The following is an 18,296-nucleotide window of genomic DNA, read 5'->3' as shown; positions in this document are numbered from 1 at the left end:
CCCCCGTTTTTCTGGCTGCAGCAACTGCAAGGTTGCTGTGTTCTTCCCCATTTTGTGTAGTGCTCCTTTTTAGACATTAATGAAGATCATTTATCTTGGTAGATTCACTTACGTGCTCCATTCTGGGCCTCCCAGTATGTCTCAAAACATGCTGCAGCTATCTAGTGTTTCAGTAAGGAGAATGTTGCCTTTCACTTAAGCCCAAATTAATTATCTGAATTAAAGATGCTTAAAACAAAATTATTGGCCATTAGCAAAACATTGCGTAAGTACAACCACGTACACAGCAAGTATTCTTCTGATGTTAACCACATCAGAGATGAAATAAAAGCAACGAGGAATTAGAAAGGCATTGAGAACAGTCCAAGCCAAACCGTATCCAGCTTTATTAAAGGTACTTTTCATAAACAATCATGGTAATTTAGGCAGGACATGGGCTACAATCTGCAACATTTTACAACAACTGTCAAATTCCCCTCCCTCCATGGACTACCAGAACGTAAAAGTTGCTATAAAACCGAAGAATCTTCATTTCATACTTGGTAGAGAGAAAAGTTTAGAGTGAGGGTGGACACTTTCACATTTAGCATGTTGTTTAACAACTCTTCACAAACCTACCCTGACTTTGAGAGGAAAACAAAACTTAAAATGCAGGTTTCTTAATCTGAAGATCCACAATATAAAAGAGGAAGCGCAGCTCCTGGCAGAGCTGTTGTACCCCCGAACCGGACACCCTGACAACACACTGGATGGCAAGTCCCAAAATTCCTGTTTTGCCATTGTTTCGGAGTGATGGATCTGGGTAAGCAACGTGGACACCAAAGGGAACATAAAGGGATCTACAAACTGCCGTTTGGAAGTGAGCAATGGGCATCTTGGGAGCTTTGATGTTCAGTCGGATGCACTTCACAGAGCTCAACACGTGTGCAGCATGAAGGGATCTCTTCCTCCTCTATTCAGGAAGAGCTCTTCTTCCAAAAAATTGGGAGACGGGGATAACTTTTCTTATTAAAATTTAGGTTCTGAGAAATAGACTAAGTGACATTTGTCCCCACTGCCCCCCCCCCCCCCCCCCCCAACACAACAACAAAGCGGTCTGTGTGCTAACAACATAGCTTAAAAAAAAGTAAAACAAAATTCTGCATTGTTATAAAACTTGATAAAAAATAGTATTTCAAACTGTACAGTCACCAGAAGTACACAGTTATCAAAAATTCACACATTTTACTTGGCTTCACCAGCACCTTCGGCTTTCTGTGCCTGGAAGAGAAAGGGAACCAGTCAATACACACCGTGCACTCACACCAACAGCTGGTGATCTGCTCTTCTTAAGAGCAATCCTCTGGACAGAGGGAATCATATCTGTCACCACTCTTTTAACAACGTGAAATCTAACATTCCAGGTACCCTAAAGGCAACGTGGAGTTGCTTTATTACAGCAGTTCAGAGCAAGGCAGAACAGTCATTTTCACGTGGCAGCTTCAACTGGCAAACAGGCAACTTTAACTCCTTAAGCTCCAAGCAACACCCCCACCTGTAGATGTGGTGTTAATGTCAGAAGCAACAGGTCCAAATGATCAAGTGATAATTTGTTAGCGCAAGCCAAGACCTGCCTGTGTGAGACAGCTGATGTGAGACACGCTGCCAGATCTGCTGTTATACCTGGTCTGTTTTGGCATCTCCATTTTCTGCAGGGTTGTTTCCCTCCTTGCCAGCATCACCCTTCCCCTTCTTTCCCTTGGGCAACTTCTCGCTCTTCTGTAAATGGAAGATGAGGTACGCTGTTACTGACAGAGTCCAAGAACTACCATGGTAAAACCCAACCCTGGGTGTTAGCATGACAAGAGAACACAACACACGACTGTGTGTGTTTAAGAGACTGACAACAACTCCAAAGAGTCTTCCCTTTGGTGTTTTTAAAGCCAATTTTGTAAAATTCCAAGGTTTTCAGTGTTTCCAGAAGTGGCGATGCAGCTCAATTCCATCCCCACATATACTATTGTTTTGCTAGTTATGACTGGACTAATCTAACCCTCACAACGCATTTATGTCTCAACAATCACTGCCACAACAACTTACCTTTGGAGCTGCCTTTTTAGGTTTAGGCTCTGGCTTGGGAGGAGCGGGCTTCTGTAAGTGAGAAACACCCCTCAGATTAGTCAAGTTATTTTAAGAAACACCCACAACCTGGCTTTAAAACAAACACTCAACCCCAACAGTTTAGCAATAGGAAAGCAAATCAAAACACTTGAACTTGAAGCACTTACTTGGGTTATCCATTATTCTCCTGCTCCCACAGCACCACACAATGGGGCAATTTGTTAAGCCAGTAACTTTCTTTCAACTGAACAATGCGTCTCTCCAGAATACCGCACACAGATGCAGTACCTAACACTGAGCTTAAACCTGCTCAATGTCGGGGCACCTCTGCTCGACACGAGAATACTCACAGCAGATAACCTCGCTGATCTCCGTTGTGGCTGTTTGAAAAGGAAAATGACTGCATTTAATGTGGTGGAATATGAGCTTACACAGGAACTTTCATTTCAAAGTAGTAAAAACCCAGGTATAAGCTTCTAGTTCCCTTTTTGCCCCCCTGTTCTCAAGGAACAGGGAGACTGTTCCAGTTGAACCCCTGCTAATAGCTGACAGTAATAAAGTAGATCTTTTCATGGTCACGGCTAAAAGAGAGGTCTAAAAGAGAGTTAATCCTTTGAAGAACCAGACTCCATCAAGCCCAAGCCTCCCCCCCTTGCTCCCCACTTCTTTATCTCGACGAAGTTCAACTTCTCTCCAATGTAAACACTCCATGATCCAACTTTCCTCGAATATTGGAACTTCTTACCTCATCCTTAACTTTGGCCTTATCGCCCTTGGTCTCTCCTTCAGCCTAGGACGTGAACAGAAGCACCGGACAGTTCGGGGGATGCACTCTCAGTCCCCAGCCCCGCACCGGCCGCCATTTTTAACCCTCCCCATCCCAAAAGGGAAACGTTGTTCCCCCCCCCCCCCCCCGGAAGGTGCCAGGCTCCGGGATCCGGGGAGGGGCTGGAGGCCGCCCCTGCGATCCCCGGGCCGGGCGGAGGCCCCTTCGCGACCCACCCCACGTCGGGGCGGGGAAGCGGCGCTGCCCCTGCAGGGAGGCCCCGCTCCCGCCCACAGCTGCCCCCGCGGGGCGGCGGTTTTGGCGGCAAAGCAGCGCGGCCGCTTCCCGCCCTTTCCCTCCCTCCCCCCCTCCCTCCGACCTCCCGCCAAAACCAACCGGATCGGACCGGCGCCGCTCCGCGCGCCCCCCTCCCCCCGCGCCCGTTAAGTCCGCCCCCCCAAGGCGCGGCCGGTAACGGTGTCCTCGCCGCCCCGCCCCCACCGCCGAGCCCGTTGCGGCCTCACACCCGTTACCGCCCCGAACGGGCGGGGGGGGGACGGCAAAGGAGGAGTCCCGCCCCCCCCACACCGCACAGGCGCTAGCGGCGAAGGGTTGAGGGGGGGGCACCGGGACTGTAGGCCCCTACGGCGGAGAGGGGCCCGGCGGCGCCACGTACCTTTCTCTTCGGCATGGCTCCGTGCGGGCGTGTTTGTGTGTGTGTGTGTGAGGGAGAGCGGAGCGCGGCGTGAAGGGGGCGGAGGGAGAAGGCGGAGGAAGGGCGGAGAGGTGGGGAAGGGAAAGGGGGGGAGCCGGGCGCGCTCGGTGCGGAGGGGGGGGGGGGGGGGAAGGGAAGTGAGGGCAGCGGCGGGGAAGAAGGGGGAAGGAGCGGGCGGTGCGGCGGGGCGCGGCGCGGCGCTGCTCCCGGCGGGGGCTCCGCTGGTGCCGGACCGACCCCGCGGATGGCGGAGCGGCTGTTTATAAAGTTTTATATAGAGCCGGACGCGGCCCAACCGGTTCCAGCCACGCGCGCGCCCCCTCCCCGCTTCCCGCGGGCGGGAAAACGCTGAGGGTGAAGGAGGAGGAAGGGGGGGGGGGGGCAGGCAAAAATAAGGAGGAAAAGGCAAAAAGAAGCAATGGGGGAGGGCGGCGGGACGGTGCCTGGGGGGGGGGAAGGGGGTGACCCCCCCACAACGCACACACACACACACACACACACACACACGCCGCTGTCTCCGCGGGGAGCTGCGAACCGTGCGCGGTGGGGGGAGCGGAGCGGAGCGGAGCTGTTCGTTCAGCACCGCCGCGGTGCTGTGCGGCCCGGGCCGGGCCCCCACCGGGCTCTGCAGGGCCCGTAGCGCTTCTCCTGCGAAATAAAGGGAGATGGGGATGGGTTCTGGTGAGCAGGAGCGAGGGAGAGGCGGCGGCGGGGCTGCAATGGGCAGAAGGAGTCGAAATGCGGGGAAACGGCATTAAAACACTTCGAACAGGGGCCTGTGCTCACGGTCACTTGTAGAGCCGGGCTCCTTCCCAAAGGGGCCGTGTCCCGCACTGGCACATGGGCACAGCCATTTGCTGCAAATCCGGATACAAGATGCACGCTTCAGAGTGCCCAAACTTCTCATCTCTTAATGGAGAAATCCAGCCCGAGGACCTCTCTCCCCTCCCTGCTACCTCCCAGGCTTTATCAGCCCCCAAAGGCTGTGCTGACTTTTCACATCTTCACCATACAGATGTGAATTAGGGGAGTTAAATTCTCCCTGAAGAAAGTCTATGGCTCTATTGCATAGAACCAGAGTGGTTTGGGTTGAAGAGACCTCAAAGCTCATCCAGTTCCAACCTCTGCCACGGGCAGGGACCCCTTCCACTAGGGCAGCTTGCTCCAAGCCCCTGTGTCCAACCCGGCCTTGAGCACTGCCAGGGATGGGGCAGCCACAGCTTCTCTGGGCACCCTGTGCCAGCGCCTCAGCACCCTCCCAGGGAAGAGCTTCTGCCTAAGAGCTCATCTCAGTCTCCCCTCTGGCAGGTTAAAGCCATTCCCCTTGGCCTATCCCTACAGGCCCTTGGCCAAAGCCCCTCTCCAGGTCTCCCATCAGCTCCCTGTTGGTATTTCCACAACTGCCACCAAGGTTCACTGGAAAGATGCGTCCCTGAAAGTCAGGGTTTGCCTGCGTAACTCACAGCCAACCCCAACTGGAAGGCCTGACATTTTACTGGATTAACCAATGCAGGTCAGATAAACCATCAGGTAACTCAAGCCTTTTTCCACTGTCTGAAGGGCATTTTTCTCCTCCCCTATTACAGCAAAGGCTATTTTATAAAAGGGACTCTTTCCCTACAAGCTTTCTGTAAACCAGACCCTTCAATTCCCACCCTTGCAACAGTAGTGCTACAGTGTGGAAAACCACCGCTGCAGCTTTGGTCACCTACAGCATCGTAACACAACCAAACCCCTTTTTAAGGTAATACATCCTCGGGTAGAAAACAGCTCTGGCCAAGCAGACTGCAGAGTGCTCCATCTCATGCAGAGCAAACTATTTCCACAAACAGCTTCCTGGAAGGTGAAGACAGAGAAAAGGAAAACAACAGCAAAGGAAGTTTCCAACCGACAGCTCCCATCATCTCACCATGCTTTTAGCCAAGCTACCGTTTGCTACTTACGCAAGAGGAGGTACGTGCATGGAGCTTCACTCAGGCAAGCCTTGGGGCAGCAGCAAATTGCTCACACCAGACTGTAAAGAGAACACAGCCTTCAAATTGTCTCCAGTCTAACAGGAATTAGATGAAGAGTCTGTCACAGGTTAAACAATATCACAATAGACCCAGAGACCGACTTCATCACACCTTAGGATAAGAAGCTCTACGTACTTTTAGATGTTCAGCTTGGGGTTTAAGTAAGTTTGGTACAAATAGGCTTTATTCACAATTTGACAATAGTTATCCTCTTCACAAAGTGCTGGGTTTGCAGCACGGACAAGTCTTTTGACTCTGCGTTTTCCTAGTTTTCACCTGGAGGCAAAAAGGAACACTTGAAATCCAGCACTGGCTGGTAGTGCTGCACCTGGATGTGCGTCAGAAACACCAATGAAGACATTTTCTGGTATTTTGACCATGGGGACGGAAACCAGGAGAAATCAGAGGTGGATACAGGCTTGGAAATAAGCTAACCCATGTCCCTGCCAATGGAACTCTGAGAACAAACCACACTCCACAGCTGCTCTGGCCACTCCCACTTCAATCAGTTAAATAATCCTTCAAAACCATATTGGCTGGGGGCAGAGGTTGGTTTTGGTACTGTATTCTGAGCCATGAAGTTAATTCCCAGTCATTCTTCCTTGCCTGCTGTCGTGGTTTAAACCCAGTCAGGCAACTTGCCTTAGCAAAGGCAACCTTTGCTAAGCACCGATAGTCAGCTTCATCATCAGCATCTTTGGCATTTGGGTTCTCCCAACACACAGTGCTCAGAAGGGATCGCGAGACTTTGGAGTATCTTTTTTCCCCTTACAGCAAGGCTGACACCACCTCACTTTAGCTCTCTGGGAGACAAGAGCAGATCTAAACCAGCAGAGTAAGGTGGGGAAAAGCCAAGATGCTCTCATGAAGTAGGCAGTGGGGAATATCTCTGCCACTGCTTGGCACGGGGCTCCCTTCCACACCAGGAATTACCCTCTCCCTGCAGGAAGCAAGGCTCCCTTTATTGAACAGCAGAGGAAATCTCCACAGAGATTCACTATGGAAAGAATTCAAGTCTGGACTGATTTAGCAGGACTGAATTGGTTTGCTTGGGCCAATTCATGAGGAGTCAAACACAACCAGAGGCTCATTTCGGGTAACTTCTTGTCACCAAAACCCCCAGACCTGTAAAGTATCAAGCAGCAGAGATACAGTGGGGTGTGCTTATTCTCCATCACGAGGGGCAGGGAGGCGAGTCAGGACGGCACTACCTTCCTCGGCAGCATTCACAGAACTAGAAGGGTTCACAGTACTCTCTGTCCCTGCCCTTGGTCAGGGCCAGCAGGGACAAGTCTTACAGCAGCAGCCCTGTGTCCCCACAGCGAGTGAATTCCTCAGGGCAGCAACTGTTCCCTCTAACACAGATTAAAATGGTCTTCCCATGAAGAACCCAGCACCTGTGTCATGCGGACACCGAACACAATCTCTCAAAGAAGTCCGCTCTCTTGTGCTCCAGTGCCTGCAGGAAGCTCTGGATTCTCTCCTCCCTCATGGCAGTGCATGTCTGCAACAGTGTCCACCGGCGCCGAGAGTCTCCGTGGGATGCAACCCCCTCCTGCTGCAGCTTCTTTGCCACATAAGCCTGATCCCTTTCCATCTGCTGTCGCCTCCTTTCTTCCATGTAGGAGTCTCTGGCCTTCTAGAGTGAAAAGCAGTAGAGTGTTAGCACTTTAGCAGGCCTTTTAGCTCATCTGTGGTCAAGCAGCATAGGTTATGGAAGAAACAGCCTCTGCTTGGGCCATGAGGCTTCAGATTAAATGAAGGGTGGCCCTGCATCTGCCTCCTCCTGCTTGACTGGTTATAAAGAGATATAGAGATATGCTTCTGGACCTTCTCCCCAGGAGCCAAGTCTGCTCACAGCATCAGCTCCTAGGCAAAATAGTTAAAGGTCACAGATTGTGGAGAAACCCTCAGATGCTGGAGAGGAACAGCATACAGGAGGACTTTTAAACCACAGACGTACACACAATCTATCCTCACCAGTGTCACTGTAGAATCTTTGATCCTATTCACATGGCATCTGAAAGGGGTTACAGGATTCAGAACACTTACTTATGGGGGCAATTCTTTGAGCAGATGATCAGATATTGAGCTAAATCAGCTACAGCATAAAGCATGAGTGGGCTCAGCATTATTAGTGATCTAATAATGCCCTGGCTCCAGACACAGCAGGATGGGCAGGAGAAAGGTAGAGGCAGTAGCTACCCTTGCCTACCCTTCAAGGATTGGAATATTTTTGCAGAGCATCACTTTGGGATTTCTTCTTATTGCACATTTCATAACCTGCAACCTCCAACAGCAAACACGCATCTGCAGCCTCCAGTTTTAGAAAAACAAGACTAGAACTGGTCACTGCGACACAACCTGACACACACACACACTCGCTGGGGAGTGCTGGCCTTTCAAACAAGCAAGAAAGAATTATTCTAATGAGAGCCTGACTCACTCTTCACCACACTTTCCCTATGCCTCAGTCTATGCTCTGGCACTGTAAATTAGCATTTGTTGTGCTGGGAACAAGAGTGGAAATATCCCTAGCTACAGAAAGCTCACTGAATTGATAGCACTCCACTGCTGCAGCTCTGTTGAGTAGAAATGCAGAGATCATCAGCCTGTTCCACCCCTGAACAGAGTGAACCTCTGCCTGTTCACCAGGAAAGGCTTGGCGTGACCCCTTCCACAGGGCAGCTTTGCCAACCAACATCTGCACCCTCTTCCTGGGTCCACCACACACCAAAATCGAGTTACAGCTAATCCTGGGGCTAAGTGGGGACAAACAACCAGCTAGAAGACTCCCTTGAGCAGCAGGCTAAGTGGGAAATGAAGACAGCCATTAAAGGTGATGCTGTGAGTTGCTGGAAGGGAGATAGTTTTTGCCAACACCTCCAAATCAAGGTGGTTGGGGCTTTTTTTTATGTACCTTGTTAAACCTTCCATGCAGCTGCTGTAACTGTCTCTAGTGTCCTGAACACAGCAGCACTCTCCCAAAGCAGACATAGCTACTGCTATATACTGTGGTTTCTCAGCAAATCAACCCCTGAGCCCCAGGTCCTAAATCTGATCAGTTCCTTCGAGTCAGATATCCTCCCTTCTGCACAACTGGACTGCATCCCCTGAGAAAAGGGCAGCCTTATATACTGCAAAGTGGATCTCACAGCAAGAAAACTGACCAAAGAACAAAGCTGAACAATAAGAAACCTTGATAATAGCATAGCGTGAACACACATAGCCACAAATAAGAACGAAGAAAAGACGAGACAAGCTGAGAACAGACACAGCATTTGTCACCCACCAGAAATGAGCACTAGGAGCAAAGGCAGAACAGTGACCTTACTGTTCAACACTGTTCAAGACAGAGGCCAAGCTGATGTCAACGACAAACACTACTGCCTTTTTTGCTTTTCTCTTCATGCAGAAGGTGAATTGTCATTAGTTGTACTAATACAATGAGTTGCTGGTAGGAAAAGGGCAGAAAAAGGAATTACAGAGGTTAAGGACGTGGAGAATTTGAACGTTTCCAGACTGACTGAACCTGATTAAACTCACCCATAACCATGGCTGTCTATAATCTTTGACAGCTCTCAGAGGTGAGCAAGGTCCCTGAAGGCAGAAAAGGGCAATATAATGCCTGTCTTTAAAAGGAGAGGACCCAAATAATTAAGGAACAGACATACTCAGCAGCCAGATACAGCAGAGGTAAGAGTCACCGCACTGAATTCCTCCTCCGGCCAGTCACTGCTGTCTCTGTGCTACAAGCTGGTGCCCCTCACCTTTCTCCATCAAGAGCTCCAGCTCCCAAATTTGTTTTGCTTAAAAATAACCAGATTACTAAATCACTACTAACTTGGCCAGATTTATCAGCACCAGGTCAGGAAGAACTCACAACAAAAGAGTGAAGAGGAGAGGAACAATGACAGCAAGCAATAGGAACAAACTCAAGTAGGCCCATCTGGACCCACCAGAAAGTGGACACTTGCCCACAGTCTCACAATGCACGCAGCCTCACTTCAGGTCCCAGAAAGGAAACTCTAAACCTACTTGTAACAAGCCTGAAAGCAACAGAGGTGGAGGAAGAGCATGCAGATTCTCCCTGCTCATTCCACAGTGTACTCAGCAGTCTTTGCATAAACCACTGATGAAGTGGTTTGAGTTGAACTGGCTGATTTTATGCTGTAGCAAATCAGGAGTGCTTCCTTATTCTGTCCTGTCAGCTGAGGAGTGGAGACAGATGCTTCCAGCTGGTGGAATGAGCAATGAGTAATAGAGACAGTGGTGACTTCAGATATTTTAGGTATTCCTCAAAAGAGAGGAGTCTGGCCACACGCTAAGATACAACAGACCACACAGGTACAGGAGAAGCCACACATCCAACATTACCTGCAACTGAAACAAGATTACCCACACTGAATGAACAGTCCCTCTGTTCCCACCTGGCACACTCTCACCTGATCTTCAGCACGTTGCTGTGCAGGGAACATGTTGTGCTGAGCTTTCTATCCCTTCTCCAGCTCCCTTACCTGTAAAGCACTGTAGTTCATCTGGAACCGAAGGATAGCCTCACACAAGTTCCAAAAGGAATATTCTGGCCACAAGACTGACTGAAACACCAGGCATGAATGGGATGTCTGCAGAAAACAAGATCACCAATAATTTAGTCATTTAGCAAGGGAAAAGTCATCACAATGCATCTCTAATGGTCAAATTATGCCAGATCTCCCACAAAGATTTTACCTAAACTGTGTTACCAGATTCTACTTAAAATGAAATAAATATTGGCCAGGAGAGTTTGAAATTACACAATGTAGTCTTTCCAATTAGTTTTTAAATGCTGGGACACCAGTCATCCATTTCTGCAAAGATACCAGCAGAATTCTTTGTAATGCTATGGTGGCCTTCACAGAGGTATTTTTTATAAGCTTAAGCATCACAGACTTACAACATAACTAAAATAGCAACACTGGACTACCAAAAGCTGAGTGAAAGGAATAACAGATGAACTGAGGATCAGGACATGACATGACATTTAATCAAACGACATCCTGTGTTGCTCCTTACTGCCCACTCATAGCATTTAAACTGCTTAATGAACCCACGAGGTGCACTGAATTGATTCTAATGCTGCATGATTCAAGTTTCCAAATTAAAAGCCTGCTTTTGCCATCAAGGTCCTCAAAGTTTCAGGTAAAAGTGTTCCTATGACCATTACCACAATATCTAACACTTAATGGACTCTCTACAACTCTTAAAATTGTGATGCTACAGAAACTTAGTGTCAATTCTATACAATCACCACCATAAGGACATTTTCCTTGACATCAGAGAATCATCCTGAAAGCATGATTTCCTCCTAGTTTGGGGCCATCAGGACACACACAATTGATAGTGAAGGGAAATTTGCACTACTGCTCTGGTGTGTGAGCTGGCAGAGCAGGAGCACAATCACACGTTCTCCTTTGCTGCTCATGCTGTAATCCATAACACGGGCAAGAGTACAGGTCCTCCAAAAACACAGGGAGGAGAGGGGGTGCCTTGGAAGGCAACCACAACTCAGGCCAGACAGCTTCTGTGAACCTGCCAATTAAATTACTTGGAATAAGAACATTTGATGTGGTTGCTTAAAGGCAGTGGGGTTTTGGCTGTGTACATGTAAAACAAAATGTTAGCCTTAAGTAAAGCAGCTCAACTCAAATGTTCTCCTGCAAAATCTGGGTTACAAAGAATAAGGCCTAGCACAGAAGAGAGAAATGGAAGTAGCTTTCGATACTGTAACTGCAAATACATGAGCTTTAGATGCATTCTGAACTTACTAGGTCTGAGCTTGCCAGCCTTGTCATGCTTGATTTGACTATGCCAGCCTTAGAACACATCTTCTGGGGTCTTGTTTCAGTATGAAAGCCTAACAAACTTCTGAAGCTGTGACAAGTCAAGCATGTACCTTACGTGTATGTTACAGGGTTACACCTCCAGCTGGCATGTCACAAACACGTCTCCCAGGGATGTAGAAATCTTCCTCATCCCAGGAAACATGTCGCCAGGTTAAATTAAAGCCAGGAATTTACTAACAAATGAGGAATTACCTAAATGTGAGGCACAAAGGATGAGCAATTCATGATTTCCTTAGCTGCTGTCAGCTAGACTAATCTGTGAGTTCCCATTGTTTTCGGGATGATACAGTGTCAGACTCAGGCTGCAAGGTATTTTAGGCAATCACAGAACTGCAAGAAACAGGTTCCTCAGAGATGCCCCAGCACTTAGCCCATCCAAGAAGTTACCTAACCCCTGGCAGAGAGAGTTTAAGAGCCCACATGTCAGCTCATGCCTGAAGTCAGCAGAACACTCTGATATAAAGATGGAATATGTCAAGAAGAAAACAAAGACTTTACCTGCCAAAGTAGGAAATCACTCAGTCGAACCTCTCCAGAGGTTCGAATCAGGAGGTCTGGGTCAGGGGAGTTGTTGGTGTACAGACACTTATCAAGCAATGATTCAGACACGTCACTGAGAGAGACAGAGGCATCTTACTGAGATCACTTTCCTGACCCAACAGAGGTGGCACTGCTAAATCAGAATTACCGAGGGGTTTGGTTTCTTTCTAAACACAGAACTGCAGATTAAAACTGGGTGGTGGAGCTGTCTGTCCACACAGCCTGTCATCAACCTGCTTCTGTTGGATACTGCTGTCTGTTCCACAGGCTAGTTCAAATGTTCTTTCAGCCCCTAAAGCATCCCCCGTGTGCTCTTGGGATGGAACCAGACTATGAGGACTTCCATCTGGAGCAGACAGCACACTAACTACTCCATATCCTCCAGGGTGGAGGAACAGTTTAGTATTCTTGATTCATCTGTTGTTTGACCTCATAGCTAAGACTGCCAGCCAAGCAGCCAATTGTTGTGGCATAAAATCTGCCTTCATATTTAAACTAGCTTAAGACACAGACCTAATTTCTCTTCTGTCTTAGTTGTATATCTATCACCATGGTAACTGCCATAATAAAAAACAAACATTGCATCGTAGCTTTAAGTCATTTGTTCCAGTCATACTGGTTTAATGAGATCTATTTAAAAGCCACTTGGCTTTTGAGGGGTTAGTAACAAAGCGTAGGTGGGAAGAGAGGCAGTTTTCACCTATGAAGCCTCTCAGAGAAAGACAAGAGTTACCTGGGTTCCAGCAGTCCTTGTTCCACCCCCCATGCCATCTCCCTGACAGCATTGCTGATTTCATGTCTCGATGTGTATGCAAAACAAACATTTAGAAAGCATCTGAAAAGAGAAAGATGTGAAAGACTAACCTAAGGAAGGCCCAGCAGATGACAGAGGGAATATCTACATCAGTTACATGTGCTTGTAGGACAAAGCACATAAAAAGGCACAGCATGTCTGCCAAGTCTCAGCCTTCAGGTAGAAGATGTATCAGCTACTTCAAGCTGTGTGTTACTCACTTGTTGTAGTTCCTTGTTGCCAGCACAGCTTGGGCAATCAGCTCCTGAATATCCAAGGGCAGAAGGGGCAGGTCCCCGAGGACACGGATGCACACACCATGTTTCTTCAGGTTCTCCCTACGCCCAACAAGAAGAGTGAGGACTACAGAAAACAGATCAGTCTCTACTGCACAAGTGCCAGATCTGCCTTGTTCAACCAGATGAAGACAGGAAGCAGCAGGCACAGCTCAGAATTAGAAAAAGGCAAAATGACCAAATGTTTTTCAGGTGTGGAAAGCTGCCTTAGATTTGATCATCCCAAACTGTTCATGAAGGGAAACTGATCATTCCCCATGCAAGTTCCTGAGGTACAAATGTAATCAAAGGACTAGAAAATGATCACAGATTAGGCATTCCTACCTGAAGTTATGAAAATCCACATGGAAATCTTACAATACAACCACAGACTCTTGGTACCTATATCTAATTAAAAATTAAGATGACTAATGGTCACCCACAGAGTGGCACAGCTACTTTCTGGTGCAAGGAAAGATTAATGTATCAATGAGGGTGGTGGAGTGAACATCAGAGGAGACAGGGAGTCATCCATGCCTGCTTATAGCAGTATTCTGAGCAGACAGGACATCCCATGGGATCTTATGGCTTCCTGCTGCTGTCTGTCTTCTGCTGCAAACTCCCTGATGAAGGGCTGCATTGGGTAGAAAGTAGGGAAACGGGCTCTTTGAATCACAGAGTACTGCAGTGCTCAGGTAGCCCTGATCTTCCCAGCTCCTACCAGCACACCCAAGCTATCCTCTCCCTCCTTCCAGCTGTGCTCCTTTGCTGCCTTTCAAATTTACCTTGACCAGATAAGGACCCCTTCTGTGCACGAGTCAGGCATGGGGAAACCAACACATCCACCGAGTTACTGGGCAACACAGCACTGTAACACTCCTCCCTGCTCACCCAGACCTCTACTAGTTTCATCTACTCACAATACATTAACTAGCTCTCCAACTCCAACAAGTGATTTAACACACTGTGTGCCCATATGCAGAAGTCTCAGGTTACCACAGCTCAAGTTACTGAGCTGAACTCTGATCTGCCAAGAATATTGCGACAGAGTTTAAGACAAGGCTTTGAGACTTCTGGAAACAAGGCACAGAGCATCTTGTGCTAAGCAAGAATTCCTAATTGTGCTGTGCTTATTCGAAAGCTGCATTGTCCCAGCTGCTTGCCTGGGACTGTTGCAGTGAGCCACAGGATACAGACACAAACCCAGTGTGCATGGGGACTGTGCCCACTCGGGAGGTGTACATCCCATCCGGGTGGGCAGAGTCCCTCAACCCAAAACTCTGGCTGGAGAAAAAGGCTTCCTTCATTTAATCCATTTTCACAACTAGTAACATCCCTGTAAACAACTCCTAATCATGTTCTGCTTTAGTTCCACAATGTGGGATACAGACATGAGAAGATTCTTACTGTTCTTCCAGTAGGCGGCTAAATTTCTGCCTTGCCAAATCCATTAGTCCATCCACCTCCTCCTTGGAGCGTTTAAAGTTCTCAATACTAAAGGCATAAACAGTGACCTCCCGAATGCCAAGGTTTAAACACCACCGCAGTGTCTGCAAGAAGACAAAACAGAGTGAAAAACAGAAGCCGGATGAGCAGACTCAGACAATCAGGTCAGCAAGACCCAGCTTCTCCACTGCTATAACCTTCCTGTTATTTTCCACTATGCTAAGACTGGATTATAAGAAACAATCATAGAAAGCTGCAAATAAAACCTACTTGATGAGAATTTCAGATTCATTTTAAAGAACAGGGAGAAAACAGCAATTCTACGGATGAGAATCCATAACAGATATGGGACTAATCCAGCCAGGGGAAAGCACCTCTTGCAGATAACACTATGAATTATTTAAAACCATACCTTTCAAAATCGTTTCAAAGAAATTCAACTTGTTTCACAGAATTAAAGCCTCAAGATCTGCAAGGTGGATATTTTAATTGAGTGCAAAACAGAGGGGAAAAAAATAGCTGATGAGAATGACTCTGCAAGACAGCAGACAGACAGGAGGTGAAGCTGGGAACCCTGATGACTAACATCAGCTCCAAGCACAGGCCTGACTCCAGTGAGGAAAAGGAACACAACACACCAGGAAACATGGCTCAAGCTTTCAACACACAACTCAAAGGCAGCAAATGTCCTCCCACCTGAGCCAGCTTATCGAAGCCTTGCGAGTGCCCCTGCTGCCTCTCCACGTGGCACTTGCGGGCGTAACGACGGTTGCCATCCATGATGAAGGCCACATGCTTGGGCATTGGACCTGCCTGGAAAATGAGGAGAAACCCAACAGAGCACACAGCCCAGCTGGCATCTTGCACTGCAGAGTTTAGTGCCACCATTCCTGGCAGCACTGCCTGTTTGTAGGACTGCAATGTTATCTCCTAGATTCAAGTCTGGAGGTGGAAGGAGCACAATGCTTATGACCCCTTTGCTAACCCCAGTTTAGGCTCTCTAAAAAGCATGTCAGTATTGACATCTGCCTAAACTGAACAGCAGCTTGGCCCTCCCCATTTCTTTCATGTAACAGAGAGCTGCCGTAAGCAGCAGTGCCACAGCTACCTCTCTGCAGCCATGGGGAGGGTGCACACAGGGTTATGCTGCTGCTATTGCAAGTATTTGTTATTTCAGAGCACAAGGGCATTCTCACAGACACTTCAGAGAGAACAAAGGAAGTCATAAGACCTTCTCCCAGTTGAGTATTCTTTTCCATCAGGTCTGCACAGACCCTTTTCACAAGGACATCGTCACCAGTCTCAAGACTCTGCTGAGCAGAAGAATCTTCCTGGAACCGGTGAGTTGTTATTCTAATCAAGAGAAACTCAGTTTCATTTCTTAAGACTCACAATCCAACCATATTGCTTCTCTCCCTTCTCCTTCCATGCCCTGCCTTCGTCAGCAAGGGCACACACCATGGAAGCCTGGGAGTGTAAGCTCATTATTGGCAAGCACTGCCTACAGCATTGCTCATTTGCAAGGCTAAGCTTAAGTAATCTTCTGTCCTTGACTGCTAAGGGATGTACATCCAGTGCCAGCACCAACACACACCCTTTCTAGAATAGAGCAGCCACAAAGGCAGTTCCACTCTGCACCCCGAGGAACCTCCCAGTCCCTTACCACAGGTAACCAAATTAATTCCTTACCTTAATGATGTTGGCACAAAATCTCTCTATGATGGTCAGCTCGCCCTCTCTGATCCATGACATGTTTTATCAAGAGCTCCTTTTCTTTTTCAATGGGAGGATGAAAATAAAAGGGTTAGAAGAATCTGAGCCCAAAACTACAAATGATCACCTTAGAAAAATAAGCTTTGACTAGCTGCTTTGGAGCCCTTTCTATCATCTGTGCAAGTACTTTGATAAGCAGAACATGGGGGAGCTCAGAAATGAGCACTGGAATTTTCCAGTGTGTGTCAGCAAAGTGGATTCCTTGGATTCTTTTTTCTTTGGTAACAAGAAGAAAACCCACATTCCGCATCTTCCAGCCACGGTGCTGGTGGGTTGGGACACACACACAGTTTGGGCAACCACCAGGAACGTCACAGGGTGGCAGCAGCACAAACTGACCTTCAATGCTTTTGTGTCGGGAGCTGCTGGAAATCCTTCAAATGATGCAACCCTCTACACCACCAACTGCCCTGCACTTGTGTCACGACTGATATTGCTTTTCCTTCACAGGGGCAATTTCAGCTCCAGAGCTGTAAAAACACTGGGGGTTTTACCACATTATCCGCACATCAAATACCAAGATCTGGTTTGAGTTATCAAATCTGCTGAGCTTCCACATTAACCTTCAACTCCCTCAGCTAGGAACACTCAGAATGTGGGCAAAGCAGCTTTGAACAGAGAGCTGTGGGGGCAACAGTCCAGATCCAGCCTCTCATCTAGGGACCAGAATAGATTCAAATTACACTGATTACATTAGTTTTCATGGGGCCTCCTCCCTCAGGAAGAGATGTTTAGCCACAGACGCAGCCACAAAACATTAAGGCAAAGAACTGCTGAACCTCGGCCTCTGTTACTAAAGCTCTTAACGCTCCCCTTGACCAGCTCGGTCTGAAAACACATCCTCTTCCACCGCTGTCGAAGCAACCCACCCTTCACACAGTCACCTTAAAGAACAACCTTCACACAGGCGCCCCGTGCCTGCACACCGACACAGAGCACCGGGGGGGGGGGGGCAGGACCCCCTCCTGCCCAGCCCGTGGGCGCAGGACCTTCATCCCGCAATCCCTACCCACAGCACGGGGTGAACAGCGGCGGAGGTAGCGGGGGGGGGGGGGGGGGGGGGGGGGGGGCGGGAAGGCCGCGCGGAGCGGGGTGAACAGGGGCGGCGGGCAGCGGGGCGGCCTTCAGGCCTCCCCCGGCTCCCGGAGGGGAGGGAAAGGGTGGCCGGCGGGCGACAGCCGGTGGAAGGAGACAGCTCCCACCGCAGAGCAGAGCACAGCCCCAAAGGGCCGCCCAGCTCCAGCTCCAGCTCCAGCTCCAGCTCCCCCGGCCCCGCCACCGCCCGTTACCTCTCCCGGCGGCGCCGCCTCAGCCTTCCCCAGAGGGTGACGTGCCCTTCCGCCTACGTCACCCTCCCGCGCCCAGGGCTGGAGGCGTGCGCAGGCGCGCGTGCCGCAGGGCGGGAGGGAGGGGCTGGCGCGCAGGCGCGGTGGTGCCGTGAGGTGGCTGAGGGGAGCGGGAGGCGATGGAGGGGTGAAAGGGAGCGGGCTTTGAGGCAGGATCGGGGCTGGGGGGGCTGAGGGCGGACAGGGTTGGGGCGTGCCAGGGCAATGGGGGTGTTGGCAGGTCACTGCAAGCTGCGGGTGGGACTGGGGTGCTTATAGGGCCCGTGCGGCAAGGCCGTAGTGGTTATGGGGGCTGGTTGGGGTATCCCCCTTCCCTCTGCACAGGCAGCCCCAGTTTGGGTCTGGGCTCCTCAACCGCAGAGGAGGAAGAAGGCAAGAACACAGAACATCACCAGCAGCCACTGCCCATGGTCTTTATTATTATTATTATTATTATTCCAGAAAAGGAAATAAAAACAACACATTTTACATAGTTGGTACAAAAACAAATTCAAATAAACCGAGGGGTTAAAACCTGCAGCAGCAGGAACTGGGGATCCCGCTGCAGGGACTCCACTGGGAAACCTCTTTGGGAAATGCCCACCCCTGTTGCTCCCTCCCTCCCTCCCTCCCGCTTCATAAACCCCCAAGAGTCTGACACAA

General features: G+C 49.2%; 2 protein-coding genes across 9 annotated transcripts; both read right to left on the bottom strand.

Annotated features, from left to right (window-relative positions):
- Nucleotides 1-357: 357 nt before the first annotated feature.
- HMGN2 (high mobility group nucleosomal binding domain 2) lies at nt 358-3,671 on the bottom strand. The gene is made up of 6 exons (XM_057403561.1): nt 3,543-3,671; nt 2,846-2,890; nt 2,451-2,480; nt 2,080-2,130; nt 1,663-1,758; nt 358-1,260 (listed from the first exon to the last, which is right to left on the bottom strand). The coding sequence occupies exons 1-6, from the start codon at nt 3,555-3,557 to the stop codon at nt 1,225-1,227; spliced, it is 273 nt and encodes a 90-aa protein (XP_057259544.1). The 5' UTR covers nt 3,558-3,671; the 3' UTR covers nt 358-1,224.
- Nucleotides 3,672-5,260: 1,589 nt separating this feature from the next.
- On the bottom strand, nt 5,261-17,669 carry DHDDS (dehydrodolichyl diphosphate synthase subunit). Of its 8 annotated transcripts, none has more exons than XR_008971485.1 (11): nt 17,598-17,668; nt 16,225-16,308; nt 15,232-15,348; nt 14,497-14,639; nt 13,036-13,152; nt 12,755-12,856; nt 11,980-12,094; nt 10,114-10,221; nt 6,994-7,235; nt 5,525-5,707; nt 5,261-5,417 (listed from the first exon to the last, which is right to left on the bottom strand). XR_008971485.1 is itself a non-coding variant. In XM_057403550.1 (10 exons), the coding sequence occupies exons 2-9, from the start codon at nt 16,285-16,287 to the stop codon at nt 5,551-5,553; spliced, it is 810 nt and encodes a 269-aa protein (XP_057259533.1). In that variant the 5' UTR covers nt 16,288-16,308; nt 17,598-17,669; the 3' UTR covers nt 5,261-5,417; nt 5,525-5,550. The 8 variants fall into 8 exon arrangements, 6 of the variants coding, with proteins under 6 accessions (XP_057259533.1, XP_057259528.1, XP_057259530.1 ...); XR_008971486.1 differs by having other exon boundaries at nt 5,525-5,595; XM_057403550.1 differs by lacking the exon at nt 6,994-7,235 and having other exon boundaries at nt 5,525-5,595; nt 17,598-17,669.
- Between the last annotated feature and the right edge of the window lie 627 nt (nt 17,670-18,296).

The sequence above is a fragment of the Pezoporus wallicus genome, unplaced genomic scaffold (genome assembly GCF_028554395.1).
Source record: "Pezoporus wallicus isolate ANWC-B61680 ecotype Strahan unplaced genomic scaffold, APGP_CSIRO_Pwel_v1 contig_8232, whole genome shotgun sequence".
In the NCBI taxonomy this organism is placed as follows: domain Eukaryota; kingdom Metazoa; phylum Chordata; class Aves; order Psittaciformes; family Psittacidae; genus Pezoporus; species Pezoporus wallicus.
Note: the sequence above shows the minus strand (reverse complement) of the source record. Positions and strands in the feature narration are given on the sequence as shown.

What these genes read in the sequence shown, in the direction of transcription:
- DHDDS (XM_057403545.1), bottom strand. Translation starts at nt 16,287, where the DNA reads ATGTCATGGATCAGAGAGGGCGAGCTGACCATCATAGAGAGATTTTGT. An exon ending in GCTTCGATAAGCTGGCTCAG is followed by an intron (nt 14,640 to 15,231) that starts GTGGGAGGACAT and finishes GTCTTCTTGCAG; the next exon opens with ACACTGCGGTGGTGTTTAAA. An exon ending in CAAGGACTGCTGGAACCCAG is followed by an intron (nt 12,095 to 12,754) that starts GTAACTCTTGTC and finishes TGTCTCTCTCAG; the next exon opens with TGACGTGTCTGAATCATTGC.
- HMGN2 (XM_057403561.1), bottom strand. An exon ending in AGGCCAAAGTTAAGGATGAG is followed by an intron (nt 2,481 to 2,845) that starts GTAAGAAGTTCC and finishes CTTTTCAAACAG; the next exon opens with CCACAACGGAGATCAGCGAG. An exon ending in GAGATGCCAAAACAGACCAG is followed by an intron (nt 1,261 to 1,662) that starts GTATAACAGCAG and finishes TTTCTCTTCCAG; the next exon opens with GCACAGAAAGCCGAAGGTGC.